General features: G+C 37.8%; 3 protein-coding genes across 8 annotated transcripts in view; 2 read left to right on the forward strand and 1 right to left on the reverse strand.

The window, feature by feature from the left end:
• Positions 1 to 853: 853 nt before the first annotated feature.
• On the forward strand, positions 854 to 5,234 carry bckdhbl (branched chain keto acid dehydrogenase E1 subunit beta, like). Of its 3 annotated transcripts, XM_058769201.1 has the most exons (8): positions 879 to 962; positions 1,096 to 1,279; positions 1,366 to 1,436; positions 1,525 to 1,851; positions 3,584 to 3,883; positions 3,983 to 4,255; positions 4,424 to 4,508; positions 4,697 to 5,234. In XM_058769201.1, the coding sequence occupies exons 2-8, from the start codon at positions 1,128 to 1,130 to the stop codon at positions 4,794 to 4,796; spliced, it is 1,308 nt and encodes a 435-aa protein (XP_058625184.1). In that variant the 5' UTR covers positions 879 to 962; positions 1,096 to 1,127; the 3' UTR covers positions 4,797 to 5,234. The 3 variants fall into 3 exon arrangements, with proteins under 3 accessions (XP_058625185.1, XP_058625186.1, XP_058625184.1); XM_058769202.1 differs by having other exon boundaries at positions 854 to 1,279; positions 4,424 to 4,461; XM_058769203.1 differs by lacking the exon at positions 4,424 to 4,508 and having other exon boundaries at positions 856 to 1,279.
• A 4-nt stretch (positions 5,235 to 5,238) lies between these two features.
• rpl19 (ribosomal protein L19) lies at positions 5,239 to 7,470 on the reverse strand. Its single transcript, XM_058769204.1, has 6 exons — positions 7,422 to 7,470; positions 6,462 to 6,568; positions 6,243 to 6,365; positions 5,928 to 6,048; positions 5,623 to 5,733; positions 5,239 to 5,431 (listed from the first exon to the last, which is right to left on the reverse strand). The coding sequence occupies exons 1-6, from the start codon at positions 7,424 to 7,426 to the stop codon at positions 5,308 to 5,310; spliced, it is 591 nt and encodes a 196-aa protein (XP_058625187.1). The 5' UTR covers positions 7,427 to 7,470; the 3' UTR covers positions 5,239 to 5,307.
• A 1,856-nt stretch (positions 7,471 to 9,326) lies between these two features.
• cacnb1 (calcium channel, voltage-dependent, beta 1 subunit) overlaps positions 9,327 to 24,661 on the forward strand; it is a 49,641-nt gene continuing 34,306 nt past the window's right edge. For all 4 annotated transcript variants that reach the window (XM_058769196.1, XM_058769197.1, XM_058769199.1 and 1 more), the window contains exons 1-2: positions 9,327 to 9,603; positions 15,756 to 15,842. In XM_058769196.1, the coding sequence (XP_058625179.1) occupies positions 9,511 to 9,603; positions 15,756 to 15,842 (180 nt within the window). In that variant the 5' untranslated portion in view covers positions 9,327 to 9,510. The remainder of the gene's footprint in view (positions 9,604 to 15,755; positions 15,843 to 24,661) is intronic.

Genomic DNA, 24,661 nt, shown 5'->3' on the forward strand with positions numbered 1-24,661 from the left:
AAGTTTGAATTTATAAGTATATTTTACTTGGAATTGTTTGTTATTTTTACAAATATTGTTTAAGTAAATATCAACGTCATGATCCCGTTGTTCCCATCATGCACTTGGGCATGAATAATTAATAAGGTTTTTCTTGTTTTGTTTTTTGCTGTTTTCGAGTTGTATTTACACTGTTTTGTGGTTGCTTTTGTTTTTAGGTTAAGTAACTTGCTGTTTTGTGACATCTGGAGTTCATTGTTTACTCAAAATGACCCATTCATACTCAAACATTATTCACTGATTGTCACCGTCATTGTGTATGATGTACCAAGTATTCAGGGCTCTGTGTTCATTCAGTTAATAACTATTACTGAGTCAACATATTACTTTAAAATGAGTAAGAAGCAGTCTATTTGTTTACATGGGTGCTTGTAACTTAGCCACATGCTTTATAGACATTTTTTTCCCCAGTGCTATGTTGTTTGAGTAAAGTTCACAAACTGTGACTGAGTGAGTTGTACTTGAGTATTGTAGGGTAAACTTAAAATAATTAAGTAGCAATTACTCATCAGACTCTACCTGGCCACGTGAAATTTACTTATTACCTTTACTAATTTTAGATAACTTAGTTAAGTAGATTTTACTCAATTTTGTATTTAAATTTTACTTAAAAATATGCATGCAAAAACTTGCTAAATAAAAATTAAGTAAATTTAACAACTTATTTTTTCAGTGTATATAATGGTATATTGTTGTAAAGTGTTATCAGTGGATTTAAAGATAAAGGTGTTTTTTTTTTACACATCCACTAAAGTACCGACCCATTGTCCACTCTCATGATTCTTACAGAGTCCAGTAGATGGCACTGTGTTTATTTAGTAATCTGCTCTTAGATTTGTCGATACGCAGTGATGTTGTGTGTATGGTGTGCTTTCTTTTCACATACTGTGGAATTCAGATTAACACTAGCTACGCAGTCCCAGGTCAGTCATATCTCATTTTCTTCTGAGGTTCTAGAGACAGACTGAGATTGTAGATTTAAAAGTGTTTCAGACGTGAGCCTGTGTATACCAAGTTTATGCTGCTGCATATTGGCATATAATTGTTTTTGGAAAGGTTTCCTTCTCACCCTTACGATTTGTTGAGGTATGCGTGATGACACACAGGACATGATCTCACAGCCTGGTTATTATGAGGAACTGGTTTCTAAAACGTTTTCTTTACAACAAGTAGCCAACACATTAAAGTCTAGTATTGGTTGTATCAAAGAGATCGAAGTCAGCACAAAAATGATGAAATGGTATGTACATTTTTAGACATTTCTCAACTTTTAAGCCAATGTTCAGTCTGTGTGAACTCTAACACTGTTCTAACAAAACATTACAGGAGATCGCTGTCTGTTCTGCTTTGTTTTCTGTTCTTGACTGGATTATGTAATGGATGCCTAGCGCCAGGCGGTGAGACCAAAACACAAGTCTTGCATTTGCTCTTTTTTAACGAATTGTGTCAATTATTAAACATTTTAACACTAAGTGTTGTATTTAGGAGATTATAGCTTCAGATTACGACTGACAGAAAAGCTTGTCGCCACTGAGAGAGGACGTGCCTGGATCCCCTGCGCTTTTACTGCTCCAATGAGAGCGCTCTCCGGCCGACAGGTCTGGTTCAGAGGCAGTCCTGAGTTCCCCCTCAGCCCCGCCGAGGTGCAGAAGAGGGATGGGCTGATGAGACCCATGATTTCCACGGAATCAGAATGCAGCGTTGTTTTGCGGGACGCGCGGGACACACCCGAGGAATACGGGTTCATGTTGGAATGGGGAGCGAACGAAAGACACGTTTTCCCTGATAGGGTTAAAGTGGCCTCATGTGTTGGTATGTAAGTGGAAACTACAAAAATGTCTGAATGATTAACAGCGTTGGGGGTAACGCATTACAAGTAACGCGAGTTATGTAATCAGATTACTTTTTTCAAGTAGGCTAACTAGTAAAGTAACGCATTACTTTTTAATTTGCAAGAAAATATCTGAGTTACTTTTTTTTTTAAAAGTAACGCTAGTTACTTTGTTTTCCCATTTATTGACTGAAGTCTCCTGTCCCCGTGTTGGGAGAAATCGGAAGTGTTTGCTGTGTGAACATGATCTTACTGTAGTTCCAGACTAAATGTGAATGTGCATTAATTCATCTCACTTGCAAAAAAAACAGATTTAGTATTCATCAAAATGAATTAAAACTAAAATTATATTAAAATTATATTATATTAAAAATAAACAATAAAGCCCTGCTCAAATTTAAAATGTAACTCAAAAGTAATGTAACGCATTACTTTCCATAAAAAGTAATTAACGTAATTAGTTACTTTTTTTAGGGAGTAACGCAATGTTGTAATGCATTACTTTTAAAAGTAACTTTCCCCAACACTGATGATTAATAATCTTTCATGAATATTTATGTATGCTTTTGTTTACTCAGGTTAGACACTTAATAACATGGGGCGGGTTACTAATTGTGTACCGAGCTAAAAAAATAAAAATAAAAAAAATAGAAACCATCACAGAAATTCTAATGGTTTCCATTACAAACATTACAAACCATCAACTTTTAACCATTAAAACCTGGTTTTCTGTAGTGTGTTTTGGGACATATTCCATTAGGATTTAATGGTTTTAACAAGCCACCAATAGAAGGTGACAAATTACCAGTACAGACCAACAGAACCATTACAGTTATCATCAAAACCAGTACAATTCCCATTATAACCAGTAAAACCATTACAATTTCTGTTATTTTTTCAGCAGGGTAATTTGGTATTGCTCAGTAATGCATTTGACATTTGAAATATTTCCATGACAACACTGACAATACCACAACAACTTTTATTGTTATTTTATTTATTTATTTCAGCTGACTTGATTGCATTCATTTTAAAACTCGTAGGCATTTGTATTTCAGTCTATTAAATTACTATGTCATGTAGGCCCTATTATTATTATTATTTAATTTTAAAAATTTTCTATGGGTATTTTATAGGTATTTCAAATTTATTTTGAAGGCAAGACACTACAGGCAAAACCTGTAGTTGTTTTCATGCACTGGTCAATTTTTAGTTATTCTGGGCTATATCTGCACTGAGCCAGAATCTCCACTTCAGTAGCACTTGCTTTACAGTTATATTCCTGTCTATATTCTGAAGGTTTTTAAAGAGGTTTCAAATAACATTAACATGATTTATGTAATACTGTATTCCTGGTGTATTTTTCTGTGTGCAGTATTTTTTAATACTACTATATTTTTAATAATACATTTCCAAAATGCCCTCTGTATAAACTTTTAATGCTAAGATGTGAACAAAATGAAACAAGAATTTTGAATCTGGCTTCATCCAGTGTTCAGATTAGTGTTGGAAATAATTGCAAATGTGCGCATATTTAATTAGTGCCTCGTTTACATATTAAAGGTAACATTTCATAAAACTTGCAGTACAAAACAGCTGTCTTAAAGTACTATGATTAATCAACTAGGGAAACATGTTGATATCGGTTAGTTACAATTTTAATCCCTAATCACCTGCAGTGTTTTAAACTTTGTATGTCTTTATTTTCTCTAGCGAAAGTGAAGCTGACTCCAAGCACTTACTCCAAGGACCTTTTGGCTGGAGAGGAGACTGTTTTCAACTGTAGCCTTTCAAATCACTGCCCTGGTATTGATCCAAAAATAACCTGGAAAGGGCTCAGCTCCAAACCACTAGTAACACAAAAATCTGAAAAAGAAATGCATGAAAATTCAGGATATTCTGAACAGCTCCTCTATGTACCCTTACCTGAGGATCATCAAGCAGAGATCACATGTGAAGCAACGTTTGGAAAAAATCTGAGTGCAAGTGCTAAAACAATTTTGACGGTTCACTGTGAGTTATATTTCACATTCTGATTTATCACACTGAAAAGCTTTTGATAACTCTCTCTCTGTTGTTTGTGATAATGTTTCACGATTGTGTTTCTTGCAGATCATCCTCAGATACTGAACAGCTCTGCATGCTCTCTGCAAAAAGATCAGCTCACTTGTGTATGTGTCAGTCAGGGAGTGCCTTTGCCTGATATTCACTGGCCTCTGCTACAAAGCACACGCCATCTTACTAAAGCCAGAGCATCGTACACCTCTGTAAGAAGTACCTTCACAATGACTGTCGTGAACTTCACAAGTAACAGCACCGTCATGTGTGTCAGCAGAAACTACCTTGGTCGGGCAAATTTGACTCTTCCAGTCAACATCACTGAAGGTGAGTTGATTTTAATGTCAATAAGGTAACTAGCTGGAAAACATTTGTGTTTGTACTGTTTTACAATATTACTCAAGCAGTAAAACACATTTAGCATTTCACTTTGATTTAATTGAAACTGTACAGTGCTTGATCTGTTTTAAAATCTTTGCATCTTTGGTCACATAGGTCTTAGAAATGCATATAGATGGACAATCAAAGGCCTGGTGATTGCATTATTCATTACACTGACATTCTGTGCTATTTGTTTTGGGCAAGTAGTCTTTATCATTCAGTTTACTTATATTTAATCACACCTTTTGAATTATATCATACAGTACTGACACTAAAAATCAATGTAGGGTTTTTATTAGGCATTTCTGTTCACTGTTGTCTCATTACTATTGAATTTCCAAATGTAACTGCCCACTTCAACATAACCATGTGTTGCTGTTTCTGCAGGATGAAAGCAAAATACCAGAAACTAAAAGAGGAGCCCTACAGCTCACTGGAAGAGAAAGCAGAGACACTTAACACTGAAAACGACATAAAAACACCATGAATCAACACTGGACTGGTTTCCTTGAGCGGCATTTATACTGATATTTTCAGAGATCTGCTCAACTAAGATTAATAAGGCACTTAAACCTTGAAAATTGGTTTTCTGTAATTCTTTAAAATGGTCATGACCTCCTGGTATTTTCATTTGTTAAATGACTAATGCCATTCTGTGGGTACTCAAGAGCTTTAGACTGATGCAGAGTCATTTCTTATGCTGGTAGCCTGCTAAACTGATGAATCTAAAAAAGGTTAAATTCTCAGGGGCAGCAGTGCTGTGTGAAATGTGTTGATAGAATTATATGTTAAAAATGTGTGCCATTTGGAAATTGTGTTCCTTTTATGTGTCATAAGAATCAGTTTTAAAGCTTCATATCGTGTGTTGACCCTCAAAATGACCCCTCCGTATGCATATACATCCATAAACACACTGGAGACCAAAGAGCTGTAGCAAAGTGTATTTATTATCACTTAGGTGAGCTGAAGAACATTTGAGGCAGGAAAATAAGACGATCTTATTTCTTGGTCTCTTCTTCCTTGGAAAGAGTTTTAATAATTTCCTCTTTCTTAGCCTGCTGTCTCTCCTCACGACGTTTACGTGCCTCACGGGTCTTTGTACGACGAGCCTCCGCCTGATCGCTGCAGGGTGAAAGGGACACACAGATTAGCATTGCTCTTTACAGCAGAGCAAGACCATGTTTTAACACATTTACAGCTAATTGCCATGGAATTTTTCAATAATTTTCCACTCAATTCAAACAATTTGAGATGAAGCAACTGGACAGTGTATTGATGTGGTGCACACTGGGTAGTGTTATTTGGACACTTACGCCAAGAGCTTCTTGCGGGCCTTGTCTGCCTTGAGCTTGTGAATGTGCTCCATCAGGATACGTTTGTTCTTGAACACGTTACCCTTTGCCCTCAGATACAAGCTGTGGTACCTGAAGGAGAAACAGAATTGTTATACATTTATTCATTTGTGGATCCACACTTTCAGACTGTATGTTCACTTAAGTCGTTAGTAACAAAAGCAGATCTTGCCAAATCAATGTGTTCACAATAGCAATTATAAAATCCTGCTATACAGTTAACCAAGTATCACTGCATAAAACCTGAAATGAAAACAAGAGCTTACATGTGCCTGTCGATCTTCTTGGCCTCTCTGTAACGTCTCAGAAGTCGTCGCAGAATACGCATACGTCTCATCCAGCACAGCTTCTCTGGCATACGAGCATTTGCCGTACCCTTTCTCTTACCTGCAGGCAAATACAGCCAATCACAAAACAGCCAGAAAAGAGCTTAAGTATGAATGCCCACTTTTTAGTTTTTCAGAACTATCTTTTTCCCCATTAATTCACAAGACTGCATAAAGTCACCCTTTGGATTGCCATGATTCCCGTTCTCATAGCAATAGCAACAAATAACCAAATGCCATTAAACTAGTACACACCAACGCCCATATGACGACCCTTTCGCCGTGCCAGGGTATTCTTGCGGCATCGAGCACGAGAGTGAACGGTTACAGGCTTCTTGATGATCAACCCATCCTTCACCAACTTGCGAATCTGCTGCCCTAAAAGATTTAAAGGAAGATAATTAGTACTCCATGGCAAAACCTGGGTTTGAACGAATGCAGAGAAAAATACTAAAGGAGGTCCTAATTACTTACGAGAGTTGGCATTGGCAATCTCATTGGTTTCATTTGGGTCCAGCCACACTTTCTTCTTGCCACAGCGCAAAACGCTGGACGCCAACCTCTTCTGAAGCCTGAGCATGCTGGAGAAAAAAAAAAAAAGACATTGTCATACAGTACAAAATTTACAATTTCATTCATTTAACTTAACTGAAATGAATACTCGTTTATTTATCCATGGACTACAACATAATATATACACTACTGCCTAAGAAGTTGTCTTTCCCTTCTATGAACTTGCCACCGCATTAGGTTTACACAAGTATTGCATTTACATTTAGTCACTTAGCAGACGCTTTTATCCAAAGCGAGTTACAAATGAGGACAATGGAAGCAATCAAAATCAACAGAAGAGCAATGATATGCAAGTGCTATAAGTCTCGGTTAGCATAACGCAGTACACGAAGCAAGGGTATTTTATTATAAATTTAATATTATATCAACATAGCATAAAATAGACCGGTCATCTTACTCAAATCTAGCAAAATATGTAAAGATGAGGCCAAATGGCCTTCTATCTGCTCCTGTTTTTAGGATAGGCAGGCCGTCGAAGTGACCATAGTCTATATACGGGGCACGTTGAGCACGTTTGCTAACGGGCTACACACCGTACGGACTTTTGCCGCCTCCGTTTAACAAAAATACAACATGGTAATGTAAAAGAAACGCACATTTAAAAAAAAAAAAGTAACACAACGTTTACTAGAAACCTTTTACGGTGTACATTGTAACAGAATCCAGACGTTACGACGATTGCTAATACCACGACGCAACATGGCGATTATTCACATATAGCAACATTACACCATAAATCATCTTCAGACGTTTCATTATCTGTTTATTAAAAAGTGTAAAGAGCGTCTACCTCAAGATAGACCGTTTTTCTCAGTTAGATTCACGATAAATATCGAGTATTACACGTGTAAAGAAATTTACCTCATGGCTGCTACTCAGCGGAAGTTGAAAGAGGCTGTCAATGCAGGACACTTTGCGATTATACGGTTATATTTCGGGGAGGAGGGGTGCGACTACTACACAGGAAATCAATTACTACAAGATTACTACAAAAGCAGATGGTTATGACATATACTTATAAAGGCATTAAACCTATTTATTCGATGTACATTCAGTACTTAACACAATTCTATTATAACTTCTTCGGGTAAGAGTATTGATATACATTTAAGGCATGATATGCCTACCTCGGCTACAGAAATGGTACGGTCCACAAATGATACTGCTGGGAACTGTAGGCAGTGGTGTTTGTAGGCTAGTTTTTGAGCGCTGTTCATGAAAAGGCCACACGAGGACAGCGTTTTACCTGTTGAAAAATGAGATCTTGTAGTAATGTAGTGAATTCATATTTGACATAGATTGATGATGATGAGATAATAAATGCAAAGTGCAGTATTAGAAGAATGAATGAGAATGTGCAAATAATTAGAAAAGTGGCAGTCTGGGTGGCTTCCGTCTTTGGTTACTGGTTGTTTGAATATTCTCAGTCTGTTTAGTCTTTGACTGTCGAATGAATGAGCAATGCAGGAAACCAAGTTGGTAGACTAGGCTACTAAAAAAAATCTCACAATATCCGAGTCATTTTAGCAAACAGGAATACAGTTTTCCAATTACTTAGACTGATTAACACAGTAATATATTACATACACTATATTGCCAAAAGTGTTGGGGCACCCCCTTTTAAGGAACAGGTTTGACTACTTTAGTAATTTAGTAAGTACAAATCTTAATGTTTAAGCATATAATGATATTCTAGGGAATTGTGTGCTTCTAATTTTAAAGCAACAGTTTGGACAGGACCCTCTTCTATTCTAACATGACTATGTCTCTGTGTATAAGGCAGGGTTCAAAAAGAAATGATTGATTCAGTCAGTGTGGAAGAACTTGACTGGTCTGCAGAAAGCCAAGTCCTAATCCAAGCTGAACACCTCTGGTGTGACTTTAAATGCAGATCTTGAGCCAAAAACTCTTTACCAAACACCAATGTCTTGTACATACACTATATATATGAACAAAGGTATTGGGACACCCCCTTCTTTAGAACAGAAAAAGGCACTTCCAAAACTGTGACAACAATGATGGAAACATAATTCATGTCTTTAAAAATTGTATTTCCATCTCTGTTGCAACAGTTTTGGAAGAGTCTAAAATGACTGCACCCATATGTACAGATAATTGGTGTTTGGTAAAGAGTTTTTGGCTCAAGATCTGCATTTAAAGTCACACCAGAGGTGTTCAGCTGGGATTAGGACTTTGATTTCTGCAGACCAGTCAAGTTCTTCCTCACTGACTGAATCAATCATTTCTTCTTCTTTTTTTAACCTTGCTTTATACACAGAGGCATTGTCATGTTAGAATAGAAAAGGGTCCTGTTCAAACTGTTGTTATAAAATCAGAAGCACACAATTCTCTTGCATTATTATATGCTTCCATTGCTATTATATGCTATCATTATATGCTTTAGCATGATGATTTGTAAAGTAGTCAAACCTGTTAATTAGAAGGCGATGTCCCAATACTTTTGTCCATATAGTGTAGCTATAAAAACAGCAAAAATGGCATATTGTGATACAGAATCAATGGGTGTGGTCATTTATCGTTCATATGGAGAGGCATTGTGCCGATGCCATTATGCACAGTAGAGTGCGGAGTAGAGCAGCCATCGTCCATCTCATAGTAATTTCGATTCGATCAACCAATCGGTGCGCAGACAGTCGACTAGCCCCGCCCCATCCCTATCTGATTGATTGATAAGGGAAGGAGGGCGGGGCTTGTCCCTCCGCTGAACAGCTGGAGACTAGGCTCGTTGTATTTGCGAAGGGAGAGGGTTTGAGCTCAACGCCGCCGGAGCTGGGGGCGCAACAGCGCAGTGACAAGCCATCTGTAAGCCACAGGAAGAAGGAAAACCACCTTCGGCTCTTTTATTTTACCTTTAATTATTTTACAATGCATAATAAACTGAAAGCAGCCTCTAAATGAAACAATAAAACCGAATTTAAAGTTTAAATCAATGGTACAGGAGGGTATTATGTCCAGGACGCCTTCCACCTCAACCCAGGAAATCCAAATGGACATGTTTGACCACCACGGCTCTCACGCTCAGGTAAGAAAGAGACACTGTACTGCTCATAGACAAGTGCATGCAACCAGTGAAATACAAAATACAACCCGCCGCCCGCTTTTTAAGAATTACAGAATGAAAAACACAGATTTTGTTTACGACGAGGATTAGCCGTTATCAGCCTTAGGTCGTGTAGTGGTTACTTGGCAACAAGACTGCATCTTTGCGCTCGCTACAAGGTTTTTTAAAAGTGCGCTGAGACTGAAAGTTGTTTATGTATGAGCTACATTGTTTTGAATACTGATATTTGTTAGGGTATGAAGTGAATTTCCTCCGGTAATTAGTGTGATAACATTATTTCATCACCTAGCCCCTCTAGACAGCTGGCCTTACTAGAGTCTTGCATTTTTTATGACTGTCTATTCTGTTGATAAGTTATGAACCATCACTGTTAAACAAGAGATCGCTTTTTTTAAAGTACGTCTGATATCAGAGCAGGGCTGATCTCATGAGCCGTTTAACGTTAAAGTTGATTAAAAGTGGGGTCTGACACATTGAGTGCTGGAAAGATGATGTCAACGTAAGCTATAAAACGTAATGTAATCACAGCGCTTCCACCGCGGGGATTTTACCCCAAACCACGCCCACAGAGAGAGAGAGAGAGAGAGAGAGAGATACCAGAGCGTCTGTCTATCTATCTATCTATCTATCTATCTATCTATCTATCTATCTATCTATCTATCTATCGATTGGTTAAAGACCAGATGTCCCATTGTTGTAACTGTATCAAATAAAATTGACCAAAGTGATTTTATAGACAGCATAAATGCAAGTAAAGTATCTGTTTCAAATATCTTTTGTGAAAATAAAATGTCAAAATATTGGTGAAATAATGTTCCAGCCGCCATTCATTGTAGCCAATATATTTATGTAAAAATGAAACAACATACTTATTCTGACCTGTACTTTCAAATGATTAAAAACCTCTTGCTAAAAATGGGTAAAACCTAGTTTGAAGGACAGTGGGAAAGACTGGTAAATATCTATCTATCTATCTATCTATCTATCTATATATATATAATAAAAAAGTAACAAAAATGCTCCAAACAGCTTCCCGATCACCATTTAGTTGGATTCAGTTCTGCTCACAAGTTTACATATCCATTGCAGAATATGCAAAATGTTACCAAATATCTTACCAAATATGAGGGATCTTGAAAATTGCATGTTATTTTTTTTTCATTTGGCACTGTCCTGAATGAGCTATTTCAGATGTTTACATATGCTTCACAAGACAAAATAATAACCGAATTTATAAAAATGACCCTAATCAAAAGTTTACACACCCTTGAATAGTAATACTGTGTTGTTACCTGGATGATCCACAAGTGTTTATATTTTTTGATAATTGTTTACGAGTCTCTTGTTTGTCCTGAGCAGTTGCCTGCTGTTCTTCAGAAAAAAAAAAATAAAATCCATTCTTTGGTTTTCCAGCATCTTGTGCATGTTTGACCCATTTATCAGTGACTGTATGATTTTGAGATCCGTATTTTTACACGAAGGACAACTGAGGAACTCATACACAACTATTACAAAATGTAAAAACATTTACTGATGCCTCTCTCTGGCTCTGCCCTGTTCTCTGTCCAGACGGTTGATGTATGAATACACCTGTTCCATACAGGCTACTTAATCATCCTGTTCAGGACAGCTTATTACTGCGTGTGGTGTGTGGATGGATGTTTCAGTAGTGTTTCTGATGGCTAAGGCTGTATTTATATAATGGTCTTTATATAATGCGGTAGTGTGAATGTGTGTGACCTGTGCTGTGGAGAGGTGCTCTATCTGAATCATGTCTATACATAGCTGTGAGGAGGCGGAGTGTTGAGAAGCGAGTGTGTATGTGTGTGAGAGCAAACTGGTTGAGTACAGAAAAAAGTGCATTTCCTATTTTTGTTAAGAATAAGACCTTAAGTGGGTTTTTAATGTAATTTTTAATTGGATTGATATCATTAGGCACACATGGTCAATTAAGGACACCGTGTTTAAACTTCATTAAGCTTTCTCTTCTCTTCTCTCTTCTCTTCTCTTCTCTTCTCTTCTCTCTTCTCTTCTCTTCTCTTCTCTTCTCTTCTCTTCTCTTCTCGTGATGAACTAGTGGTGACACTATGTAACTCTAAAATCCTTCTCCCTGCCCCGTGGCACAGCTTTTCCTCCTTAATTACCTAATTAGCCTCAGAGGCTGTTTGTCAACAGGAAATCTCTCATCACCATAGCAATACATCCCTCCTCCCTCCCTTGACATTTTGCTGGCCTTTCTCAGATCTGGTTTTGCAGTATATGAGCATCTCCAGCCTCTCACAAACATTCCACATTAAACAGTTCATGGTGTTTAAAGATGGTTGTTAGATTAAAACATTTTATGTGTCTATTATATGTCTTTGGATGCTATGTTAAAAGTACAGGTGGTGGCAAAAATACGAAGGTTATTTTCAGTGTTGTTATTGTGAACTAAAACTGTTGCTGAAATAAAAATAAAATAAAATAATATATAAATAGTACATGAAACTTAAGCTTAAAAAATTTTCTGAAAAATTATGACTAACTGAAACAAGTTTAGGTTGAAGAACTAGAATTACTGAAACTAAAACTGAAATAAAAAAAATAAATCTATATAGAAAAAAATATATAGATAAAATAACGTAAGCACACAACAAAGTGGCTAAAACTTAACTAAACCTAAACTTGACTTAAAATTGAAATTAAAACTGGATATAAATATAAAGGATAATTCAAAATTGTATTATTATTATGTAAGTATTTTTAATGTAATAACATTATTTTATAAGGTTCCTGACCAGTTATGATTAAAGGGAACAAGACAGTAACAAAGAATTAAAGACAAGGTATCTCAAACATAACAGGTTAAAGTCAATGTCAAATGTTGTTTTTAAACCATTTTACTTCCATAATCAGATATATTTCTGAGTGAAACGCATTCAAGAAGGAAAACGTAGAGCAGAACTTGATTTTATCCTGTAGCAGATTGGATCATTACAAACAAGAATCCAGTCAAGTAGTTGCATTTCAAGTTTTTCTAAAGCGGACATAACACACAGTTTCTCATGATAATCTTATCATCTGCAAACTGTAACATCAACACAAATAAAACAGGAACAAAAACTTTATTGAATTAACGGTCACACTTTATATTAGGTGGCCTTAACTACTATGTACTTACATCAAAAAATAAGTACAATGTACTTATTGTGTTCATATCGTATTGCAAAACACTTTTGCTGCTATTGAGGTGGGATGGGGTAAGGTTAGGGACAGGTTAAGTGGTTGGGTGGGTTTAAGGGTGGGTTAAGCTGTAAGGGATGGGTCAACAGTGTAATTATAAATGTAATTACAGAAATTAATTACAGATGTAATTACATAAAGGTATTATTAACAATATAAGTACAATGTAAGAACATGTATGTACACATTAAGTGCATTGTACCAAATGATTCATTTAAATGTAAGCACATAGTAGTTAAGGCCACCTAATATGAAGTGGGACTGAATTAACTATGGCTAAAAATCAGATTCTGCCATATTCTATCCAGAATCGGATCCTGGCATCTTCCGTAAGCTGAATGAAGCACGTTGATGTGTGTCACTCTTCCAGGAGAAGTGCCCATACAAAGAATTCTGCCCTTTATGACATACAGGGCCATACTGGAAAAAAACTTTCCAAAACTTACACAAACTATATGTGGCTGTATTTACAAACTGTACAAAATGTATTTGGCACGTCCAACTCGTTTTTTGAGACTTTGGTTATTTTTCGCATGAAAATCCAACTCTTTTGCAGTGTAAATAAGTCAGAATGCATGAAATAGAATTTTTAATATATTGTTTACATTTTAGTTATGCATTATTTTAAGCATTTCTTTACTGGGAATGATGCAAACAAGTGATTTATGCACAGCAAAACCAGGATTGTGCCTTAAGGAAGTAGTGAATTGGGTTTGATTTTATGTTGACTTTAATAATACTGAAATGCATTATCTAAGGTAAAGAAGTATTTCTTGTGTCTGGCATATCCCACAGTAACTTGCAATGGCAGTGCTCAATTATGCCTTTTTTGTGACCATAATGTCTATTATGAACCCTTTATGATGACGCAATAGCAATGAAGACAGTGTGGTTCTGTCCTTCTGTTCGCTTTTAAATGAATGTTTTATGATTTCACTAGCACTCGTAGAGGCAGGAACTTGGGATATTACCAATATTGGGAAAGCAATGGCATTGTGGTTTGATTTATTCAATAGTTTCCAGTAAGCTTGCAACATGGTTTGTGTCTGTAAACATAATATTATGCAGTTAGAGTAACCAGTGTAGAAAACCTGTTGTTGAGGCTTGTTTTCTGTCTGTGTGTTCCCAAAATCAACTACACAGCAGAAGACTTGTCAGACTTTTCATTAGTTTGATTTTATATATTTTATTTACTTAAAGGGTTACTCCACCCCAAAATGAAAATTTTGTCATTAATCTAGGGCCGGCGCGATTCGTCGATTTTATTCGACTACTCGATTTTTAAAAAATCCTCGACTTCAATTTGCTCGCGTCGACTAACCGTCAAAATACCGGAAATGGTGCATTTCACGGATGAGAATCCATAAAACACATTATTAGACTGTTTTCCAAGGCTGCATGATATATTAAACCCATTTAAAAATAGTAATTAAGCATAATTGTGAATTCAAAAATGCTACGATTTAATTAAATAATTATATGCGATGCATTTCTAATACAGTATATGCGCTTTAATTATTTACATGCGTGTAGGTTACATTCCGCGGCTCCGTTCACAGTAGTTCACAGGAACTGTTATAATTTACTTGTGTGGAGTGTCTCAAACTCCATCTCTGCATGTTGTTGTGAGTCTGGGTGTGTTATAACGTTCATCTGGGAACGCAACATATGCCATTTCATCAGATTTGTAAGGTAAATCATTTATAAATGATTGTTGGACATGGATTAATTGAAATACATGCTATAATTCATTCAAATATGTGGTCTTACCGCACTATTTCATCTCTGCGTATGATTTGAAGCACGCAAAATGCTGCTACGTTTCTGGACGTTGATCGTGTTAATTACATTGCTGTCTATGGGAGGGTCAGAGAGCTGTCAGAAAGCATCAAAAATATCTTAAACTGTGTTCCGAAGACGAACGAAGCTTTTACGGGTTTGGAACAACATGGGGGTAATTGATTAAAGACAACATTTTCGTTTTGGGGTGGAGTAACCCTTTAACCGCAAAAAGGATTTCATATTTGTATATTTGAGACATTCAAGCACAAAATTATTACACAGCACCTTTCAGATGTTCTTTCCCATGTAGCAATTATGTCAGTGTTAACGGTCTGGACCCTGTATGACCCCTAGATAATAACTTTACAATCTCATTTAGATATTTAATTTTCTTCTGTTAAAGTGCTTTATCACATCCGAACTTTAAGCAAGTAATTCATAGTTGATTCCCTGAAAGGTCTACTCTAAACCCATTCAAAACATTGATCTGTCTGTTTGCACATCTCAACCAGCCCAACATATAGCAACACTCGATGAACCAATGGTGTGAGTTTGGGGCGGGACTATATGTTTGTCAAATGAGTGTCATACAAGGTCATACAATTTGACAACAATCGTTATTTGACACACTTTTGCACATTTCACTTTAAACTAAAACTGTCTGCTGGTTGTTGTAGTTGATTGCCTGATGGAAAGGGGAAGGAGTTGTGGGTTTCAGGTGAAGGAAAAACAATGGTTTTGCAAGCATTTATGTCAGAAGGTTTGTGCGCATCGCTGTGAATGCTGGTTTTGAGCATATTACAGTGTTGCCTGATCCATCAGGGTCTTTTAGTGCCACCAAACCCAATTAGCCTTCTTCTGATCTCCATGGCAACGGAGTCTGGCGCCTATGAATGCCACATAGAGGGCCCTGCCGAGGGCAGCCAGGCCATTGGCCAATGTTAAGGCCAATCAGATTACTGATTCCCAGAGAACACTGCCGGACATGAGTAATTATGGGTAATCATATCTGGACACAGAGAAAGGGCCTAGAATCCACATTTTTTGTGTGTGTGTGTGAGTGAAAAAGTGTCCGTTCTTTTCTAATTTCTTTCTCTCTCGTGATTCAGGGGAAGTATGCAAAGAGGAAGAGCCGTTTCAAACGTTCAGATGGCAGCACCTCCTCAGACACAACCTCTAACAGCTTCGTCCGACAGGTAAGATGCCCAAATGTCTTGTGTCTGTCACTCTTGCCTCAGTCGCAGAAGTCATTGTAAGGTATAATTCTCCTTTTTGAACCATCATGCAACATGAAATTTAGTTTTCATTTGCCTCTCCATTTTAAAATGAATATTTTTCATCCATTTTAAAACAGTTACATGCCAACTTATAGCTGCATGTACAGTAGCTCCACTCTTTTTCCATACCGAGCCTTCCTGTGCGGACAGTGTGAGGTCAAAGGCACTGGCCTGTAGTTTCTGCTGTTGGTTTGTGGGTGTTTGTGCACTTCTTCTCCTTTTCATTGGAACATCTCTATTCTTCGTGTCTGCAGGATGCAGTTCAGCCATTATTTTTGTTGTTTCACGTTATTTCAAGATTTATTTAAAAACAGGAACAAACAAATATGTTGTTTAGAGAAGCGCACTGTGGGTATGTTTGAAATATTATACTCAACAAATAGAAAAGGTCGTAGCACCAAACACTCGTCCAAAAGTCCAGTAGACCAATAATATAAGGTGCATAGATCCAAAAAATACAAAGGTTTACAGACAAAGGAGATCCGAACTCATCCAAACAGTACAAAAAGGCTATAAATAGTAGTGCTGGGCGGTATGACCAAAAATGTATATCACGGTATTTTTCAAAATTATACCGGTTTCACGGTATATGACGGTATTTATTTTTTTCATGCATGATCGGGTGTTAACCACATTTTCTACTGATTGAGGGAGGAAAAACTGCAGTAGATTGACTTAGAATGCCCTATTTTACTGTCATGATGAGCGAATATTGTAGAAAAATTCCACACTAAATAGTGACTAAACACGACCCATTAATACATGTTAACCAGGAGTCATTTTCATTTATAATCGCGACATCGTCTGATAAAATCAACATGCATCTAACGTTATACTAAAGAGCGGCTATGCGGTGGTTTTGGCTATATTACTATTTTGTCTCATGCAGCGCACTGCCTGCGTCTGAGTAAACTAAAACAAAAAAGTGCATAATATTAACAGACGAACTATGCTCATATTTGTAATTCCAAACAGTCGCGGAACGGCCAAATGAATGCGGTGCTTCTCTGCCGCTCGCTGCACAGAACAGACGCAGAGAGACGCGACGCTGCGCTGGGAGTCAGATCTCGCGCTCGCGGGGCAGCACTGGCGACATCTTCCAACCGAACCATAGCTAAGATTTATCCAAAACATTCGCTAGGTTTGTCAGTTTGTATATTCTATGGAAAAAAAGCCGCTAAAAGGGTTTGAAAGTTGCTAAATATAGTGCTAAAGTCATGCTCGTGTGTGTGACGAGCTGGTGGCGGCGCGCGGTGGATATTGTGGATGAGTTCTTCTGTGTCATCACGTTCTACAGCTTCAGAACACGCTTAGTAACACATACAGCTGTGTTCTTGCCACAATGCAATAGTGAAAAGAGACCCCTCTCAAACAGTGTGTCGCGTTCCGAACGTTATTTAAATAACACCGGTATTGCGGTATTTTAAAAATTCATATCATAAGAAAAATAAACACCGGTATTCGGTATGAACCAGTATACCGCCCAGCACTAATAAATAGTATACTAACATAAACAAGGTTCTATTTTTGCAGTATGTATATTGTCTGTTATGCAAGTTTTCTGCATGCATGGTATACTTACTACATTTGCAAAAGTACATGCCATATGAATTTATCTGTATCGCTTGGTATTGTACACTACCGTTCAAAAGTTTGAGCTCTGTAAGATTTTTTAAAATCTTTTTAATCTCTTAAATCTCTTTAATATCTTATGGTCCAGAAACATTACTTATTTTTTAGCTATGTTGAAAACAGATCTGCCTCTTAATATTTTTGTGGAAATTGTGATACACTGTTTAAAAGAACAGCGTTTATATATAAATCCTTTGTAAAGTTTTAAATGTCCTCGATCAATTTAATGCATTAATTGAGCATTCACTTCTATTAAAAATACTTTTACTACCGACAAACCTTCGAAAAGTAGTATATTTCAATCAATATTGGATAACTGTGCATGCCTATTTCTCCTATTTTTGCACCTGAAATTCATTTCTAAAAACAGAAATTAATTAATTAATTAATAATTTAATAGCTCTGTTAAATGGGATCTCATTTAACTCATTCTTTATCTCATTCTTCAGCAAATCTCAAAATGAATATCCATTTGTCATACTACTTTATAATGTTGTGATGTCTAAATTCAGTTTTGAACAATTGATTTTAGGTTTAAGTTTTTTTTTTATTTAGACAAAAAAACTGAATTTTAATATGAGCCCTGTATCAGTTATCAGGCATGGAAATAATTATCGGCTTATCATTTTGGTCTGAAATTTAATATCCTTGCATCCCTAAATGTAATCAGGGCCTGTAAGGCAGTATATAATACATAGTTAGTATCAAGTTTTTCTTTTTCTTCCCCTCATGTCCATTTGACATTTTAAGGAAGGTTCCTGTGTCACGCTGAAATGTATGCTCCTCTCCCAAAGCCCTCCTCGTAGCCCCTGCTGAACGACATTTGCCCATCCACAAGGGGTTTCATGCTAAAGTAAATGAAAAATTTAAAAGGAGTAAATCCTCCAGGGGTATCTTTACTACCCCCGCCCATTCCTCAGAAACTTGTGTACCTTTAAAGATGAAGATATTTAATGCTCCTGTAAGGACATACAAGATTCATGAATATTTATGATTATATAGTACGTTTCCGCGTGTGTCTGCCCCCTCTTTGGCAGCCGAAAGTATGAAAACCTGTGTAGGCCTTGGTCTCATACACACCCACGCATATACACATATGAACAAATATACACACACATACACAGTTGTGCTCTTATACTGGCCAGGTTTCCATGGTGACAGGGCCACGAATCTCCCCGCAGCATGCTGCACAGTCGGAAGAGGAGGAGGCAAATGGATTAGTGTGCTTGTGCATATAGGTGTGTGTGTGTGTGTGTGTGTATGTATGTATGTATGTATGTGTGTGTGTGTGTGTGTGTGTGTGTGTGTGTGAGGCCGATGTGTTGATTGCTGACAAAAATATGTGCTCGCAACCGGCCAGGGTCGTGTATCAGTCCCACTGTCAGACGTGCACACAAACACACACACACACACACAGCATTATGTTGTGAGTTAATGGGTGTGGCTCTCAAGCCAGTGTGTATTAGGATGAGGCCCTTGAATAATTGACCCTCTTATCCCTGCAGGCTCTCCTGATGGATCACTTTCTAATTTTCCCATTAGTTTGGGTGCCATTAGATCAGACCTCCATGGTTTTGGCGCTGAGGTTGAGTGCTTCTTGGCTCTCTGAGGACCGGCTGGTGTGTTTGATCACGGCTTCAAATGGCAGCTGCACAACAGAACATCCCCTCACATTTCCCTTTATGCCACGGTCACACCTGATGCCACACAAAAGCCGCTGCGTGCTATCTGCTTCAGTGCATGTGTGTGTCTTTGTACGTGTTTGCGTGAGTTGTTTACCGTGTTTATTTGTCTGGGTTATATCTGTTTTGTCTGGAGTAGCACTTTTATATTTATCTCTATGGTTTTATTGCTGGATAAATACAAGCGTGGACAAATATAAAAGCGTAGCATGCAGGAAGTATACGAAAGAGGATAAGGAAGATTTATAGCATGTTTTTGTGTATTCAGTCAGGTTTAAAGAGGATGTATTATGAATTTTCCCGAGGTCCATTTATGAAGTTGTTGGGGGGTTTTTTTGTATCATATTTTAGTTTTACATTACTACTTTCCACAGGGGCGTACTGGGGCTAAAAAGTGGCCCTGGACTTTTGTGGCACAGAGCGACCCACCACACCATAAACCCACCAGCTTATTAGAGCTATTTTTAACACCACTTACTAACATACAAATATTACACAATACAGAAATAAGAATGCTTAAAAAGTATTATCATTAACATTAATGAATGACTGTCATATTTTTTTATTATAATTTGTCTTCCTGGTGTAGCCTATATGGCAATATGTAAATAATATTTTTACACATCTCTTTTACATAGAGGGACAGTTTAATGTCACTAAAGTTAAATGCCTACCATAATATCAGTCCATATAACAATGCCGTGCTCTACTACTTGGAACGTGCAGAATGTGGACTGTTTTCATTTTGCCTTTCAATTTTTTGACAAGAGATTTTTATATATACAGTGGGTACGGAAAGTATTCAGACCCCCTTAAATTTTTCACTCTTTGTTATATTGCAGCCATTTGCTAAAATCATTTAAGTTCATTTTTTTCCCTCATTAATGTACACACAGCACCCCATATTGACAGAAAAACACAGAGTTGTTGACATTTTTGCAGATTTATTAAAAAAGAAAAACTGAAATATCACATGGTCCTAAGTATTCAGACCCTTTGCTCAGTATTTAGTAGAAGCACCCTTTTGATCTAATACAGCCATGAGTCTTTTTGGGAAAGATGCAACAAGTTTTTCACACCTGGATTTGGGGATCCTCTGCCATTCCTCCTTGCAGATCCTCTCCAGTTCTGTCAGGTTGGATGGTAAACGTTGGTGGACAGCCATTTTTAGGTCTCTCCAGAGATGCTCAATTGGGTTTAAGTCAGGGCTCTGGCTGGGCCATTCAAGAACAGTCACGGAGTTGTGAAGCCACTCCTTCGTTATTTTAGCGTGTGCTTAGGGTCATTGTCTTGTTGGAAGGTAAACCTTCGGCCCGGTCTGAGGTCCTGAGCACTCTGGAGAAGGTTTTCGTCCAGGATATCCCTGTACTTGGCCGCATTCATCTTTCCCTCGATTGCAACCAGTCGTCCTGTCCCTGCAGCTGAAAAACACCCCCACAGCATGATGCTGCCACCACCATGCTTCACTGTTGGGACTGTATTGGACAGGTGATGAGCAGTGCCTGGTTTTCTCCACACATACCGCTTAGAATTAAGGCCAAAAAGTTCTATCTTGGTCTCATCAGACAAGAGAATCTTATTCAGGTGTTTTCAAACTCCATGCGGGCTTTCATGTGTCTTGCACTGAGGAGAGGCTTCCGTCGGGCCACTCTGCCATAAAGCCCCGACTGGTGGAGGGCTGCAGTGATGGTTGACTTTCTACAACTTTCTCCCATCTCCCGACTGCATCTCTGAAGCTCAGCCACAGTGATCTTTGGGTTCTTCTTTACCTCTCTCACAAAGGCTCTTCTCCCCCGATAGCTCAGTTTGGCCGAACGGCCAGCTCTAGGAAGGGTTCTGCTCTTCCCAAACATCTTCCATTTAAGGATTATGGAGGCCACTTGTGGAACCTTAAGTGCAGCAGAAATTTTTTTGTAACCTTGGCCAGATCTGTGCCTTGCCACAATTCTGTGTCTGAGCTCTTCAGGCAGTTCCTTTGACCTCATGATTCTCACTTGCTCTGACATACACTGTGAGCTGTAAGGTCTTATATAGACAGGTGTGTGGCTTTCCTAATCAAGTCCAATCAATATAATCAAACACAGCTGGACTCAAATGAAGGTGTAGAACCATCTCAAGGATGATCAGAAGAAATGGACAGCACCTGAGTTAAATATATGAGTGTCACAGCAAAGGGTCTGAATACTTAGGACCATGTGATATTTCAGTTTTTCTTTTTTAATAAATCTGTATAAATGTCAAACAATTCTGTGTTTTTCTGTCAATATGGGGTGCTGTGTGTACATTAATGAGGAAAAACAATGAACTTAAATGATTTTAGCAAATGGCTGCAATATAACAAAGAGTGAAAAATTTTAAGGGGGTCTGAATACTTTCCGTACCCACTGTATATATGATGAAGAATTTTTAAAAAATACAGTAAACTGTAATATGTGAAATATATAAAGTTACAATTTAGAATAGCTGTTTTCTATGCAAAAATATAGTAAAAAAAAAAAAAAAATTCTGTGATGTGCAGCATGATTACTCCAGTCTTCAGTGTCACATGATCCTTCATAAATCATTCTAATATGCTGATTTGCCGCTCAAGAAACATTTATGATTATTATCAGTGTTGAAAACAATTGTGCTGCTTCATATTTTTGTGGAAAATGTGATAAATCACCAGTCTGGATTTTTTTTTTAAATCAATATTTTTATTCAACAAGGTTGCATTAAGTTTATTTAATTGACAGTAAAGATATACTTAGTACAAATTATTTATAAAATGATGTTCTTTAATTTTGTATTCAACAAATAATCCTGAAAAAGTTAGTGTCACAGTTTCCACAAAAATATTAAGAGACAAATACAGTTTTCAGTATTGTTAATAATAAAAACCATTATTAATAACTGAGCACAAATAATAATTGAAAATAATTAAGCAGCAAATCAGCATATTAGAATGATTTCTGAAGAAAACTGGAGTAGGCCTAATGGTACTGAAAATTCAGCTTTGATCACAGAAAAAAATATATATTTAAACGTTAAACCATTAAAGCATGTACATTAAAATATCTTAAGAACTTTCCTAATCTCGGCACTTGAAAGCGAAAGTCTTCAGATTTACAATGTTCTACAGTAAGTTTGAGAATTACATTTTCACAGTTTTAAAAACATTTTCTTACACGTGAAATAACAGAGGAAATGTAACGATATACAAACATTCACTGTTATCTTATGTCTGCTGAAAACGGCTACGTTAATGTTTCCATGTAGGCTACATTGTGGCCAATAATGTAAATGGCATTCAAATCTGAGAAATTTGAAAAGGCCAGTAGTAGTTTGCATCCCTGAAAATGAATGTCTGTCGTTTAACATTTTTTGAAAACAGCTGGCAAATATTGCTAAATTGTCTCATGTTTTGCTGTTTAGCCTACATCTTACCTCAGCTCGCATCTCAGTTTTGTGAACAATAAATCCCATAGAAATATATATATATATATATATATATATATATACACACTGAACAAAATTATAAGCATAACACTTTTGTTTTGCCCCATTTTTCATGAGCTGAACTCAAAGATCTAAGACTTTTCTATGTACACAAAAGGCCTATTTCTCTCAAATATTGTTCACAAATCTGTCTAAATCTGTTTTAGTGAGCACTTCTCCTTTGCCGATATACTCCATCCACCTCACAGGTGTGGCATATCAAGATGCTGATTAGACAGCATGATTATTGCACAGGTGTGCCTTAGGCTGGCCACAATAAAGGCCACTCTAAAATGTGCAGTTTTACTATATTGGGGGTCCGGGGTCCGAAAACCAGTCAGTATCTGGTGTGACCACCATTTGCCTCACGCAGTGCAACACATCTCCTTCGCATAGAGTTGATCAGGTTGTTGATTGTGGCCTGTGGAATGCTGGTCCACTCCTCTTCAATGGCTGTGTGAAGTTGCTGGATATTGGCAGGAACTGGAACACGCTGTTGTATACGCCGATCCAGAGCATCCCAAACATGCTCAATGGGTGACATGTCCGGTGAATATGCTGGCCATGCAAGCATAAGTTTTCAGCTTCCAGGAATTGTGTACAGATCCTTCCAACATGGGGCCGTGCATTATCATGCTGCAACATGAGGTGATGGTCGTGGATGAATGGCACAACAATGGACCTCAGGTTCTCGTCACGGTAACTCTGTGCATTCAAATTGCCATCAATAAAATGCACCTGTGTTCGTTGTCCATAACATACGCCTGCCTGTACCATAACCCCGCCGCCACCATGGGCCACTCAATCCACAACGTTGACATCAGCAAGCCGCTCACCCACACGACGCCATACACGCTGTCTGCCATCTGCCCTGTACAGTGAAAACCGGGATTCATCCATGAAGAGAACACCTCTCCAAAGTGCCAGACGCCATCGAATGTGAGCATTTGCCCACTCAAGTTGGTTTCGACCACGAACTGCAGTCAGGTCGAGACCCCGACGAGGACGACGAGCATGCAGATGAGCTTCCTGAGACATTTCTGACAGTTTGTGCAGAAATTCTTTGGTTATGCAAACCGATTGTTGCAGCAGCTGTCCGGGTGGCTGGTCTCAGACGATCTTGGAGGTGAAGATGCTGGATGTGGAGGTCCTGGGCTGGTGTGGTTACACGTGGTCTGCGGTTGTGAGGCTGGTTGGATGTACTGACAAATTCTCTGAAACGCCTTTGTAGACGGCTTATGGTAGAGAAATGAACATTCAATTCACGGGCAACAGCTCTGGTGGACATTCCTGCAATCAGCACGCCGATTGCACGCTCCCTCAAAACTTCTGACATCTGTGGCATTGTGCTGTGTGATAAAACTACACATTTTAGAGTGGCCTTTTATTGTGGCCAGCCTAAGGCACACCTGTGCAATAATCATGCTGTCTAATCAGCATCTTGATATGCCACACCTGTGAGGTGGATGGAGTATCTCGGCAAAGGAGAAGTGCTCACTAACACAGATTTAGACAGATTTGTGAACAATATTTGAGAGAAATAGGCCTTTTGTGTACATAGAAAAGTCTTAGATCTTTGAGTTCAGCTCATGAAAAATGGGGGCAAAAACAAAAGTGTTGCGTTTATAATTTTGCTCAGTGTGTATATATATATATATATAATATATATAAAATATATATATATATATTTGGTAAATCTCGCCTTCTTCGATTTGATTGGCTAAAACATTTTGATATTGACGAGCGCTTTTGAGCCGCTGTGGCTGACTCAAGTGGGCAGCGCGGGCCATTCGTCTGGGCCGATGGACAGATATAGGCTGCGTAAATTTACTATAATCCATTCCTTATATTTACGCAGTGGGCCATCCCACATTGTACAGCGGCCCACCGGGAAAACTCCCGGTGCTCCAGATGGCCAGTCCACCACTGGGTTCTACGCTAAGCTTA

Source organism: Onychostoma macrolepis, chromosome 03 (genome assembly GCF_012432095.1).
Source record: "Onychostoma macrolepis isolate SWU-2019 chromosome 03, ASM1243209v1, whole genome shotgun sequence".
NCBI lineage: Eukaryota > Metazoa > Chordata > Actinopteri > Cypriniformes > Cyprinidae > Onychostoma > Onychostoma macrolepis.

Bases quoted from the DNA above. Each gene is read 5' to 3' on its own strand.
- rpl19 (XM_058769204.1), bottom strand. The intron at 6,049-6,242 runs GTGTGTACTAGT...ATTTGCCTGCAG, and splicing joins GGGTCGTCATATGGGCGTTG to GTAAGAGAAAGGGTACGGCA. The intron at 5,432-5,622 runs GTAAGTGTCCAA...TTCACCCTGCAG, and splicing joins GCCCGCAAGAAGCTCTTGGC to CGATCAGGCGGAGGCTCGTC.
- bckdhbl (XM_058769201.1), top strand. From the start codon at position 1,128: ATGCGTGATGACACACAGGACATGATCTCACAGCCTGGTTATTATGAG. The intron at 1,852-3,583 runs GTATGTAAGTGG...TATTTTCTCTAG, and splicing joins TAAAGTGGCCTCATGTGTTG to CGAAAGTGAAGCTGACTCCA. The intron at 3,884-3,982 runs GTGAGTTATATT...TGTTTCTTGCAG, and splicing joins AACAATTTTGACGGTTCACT to ATCATCCTCAGATACTGAAC.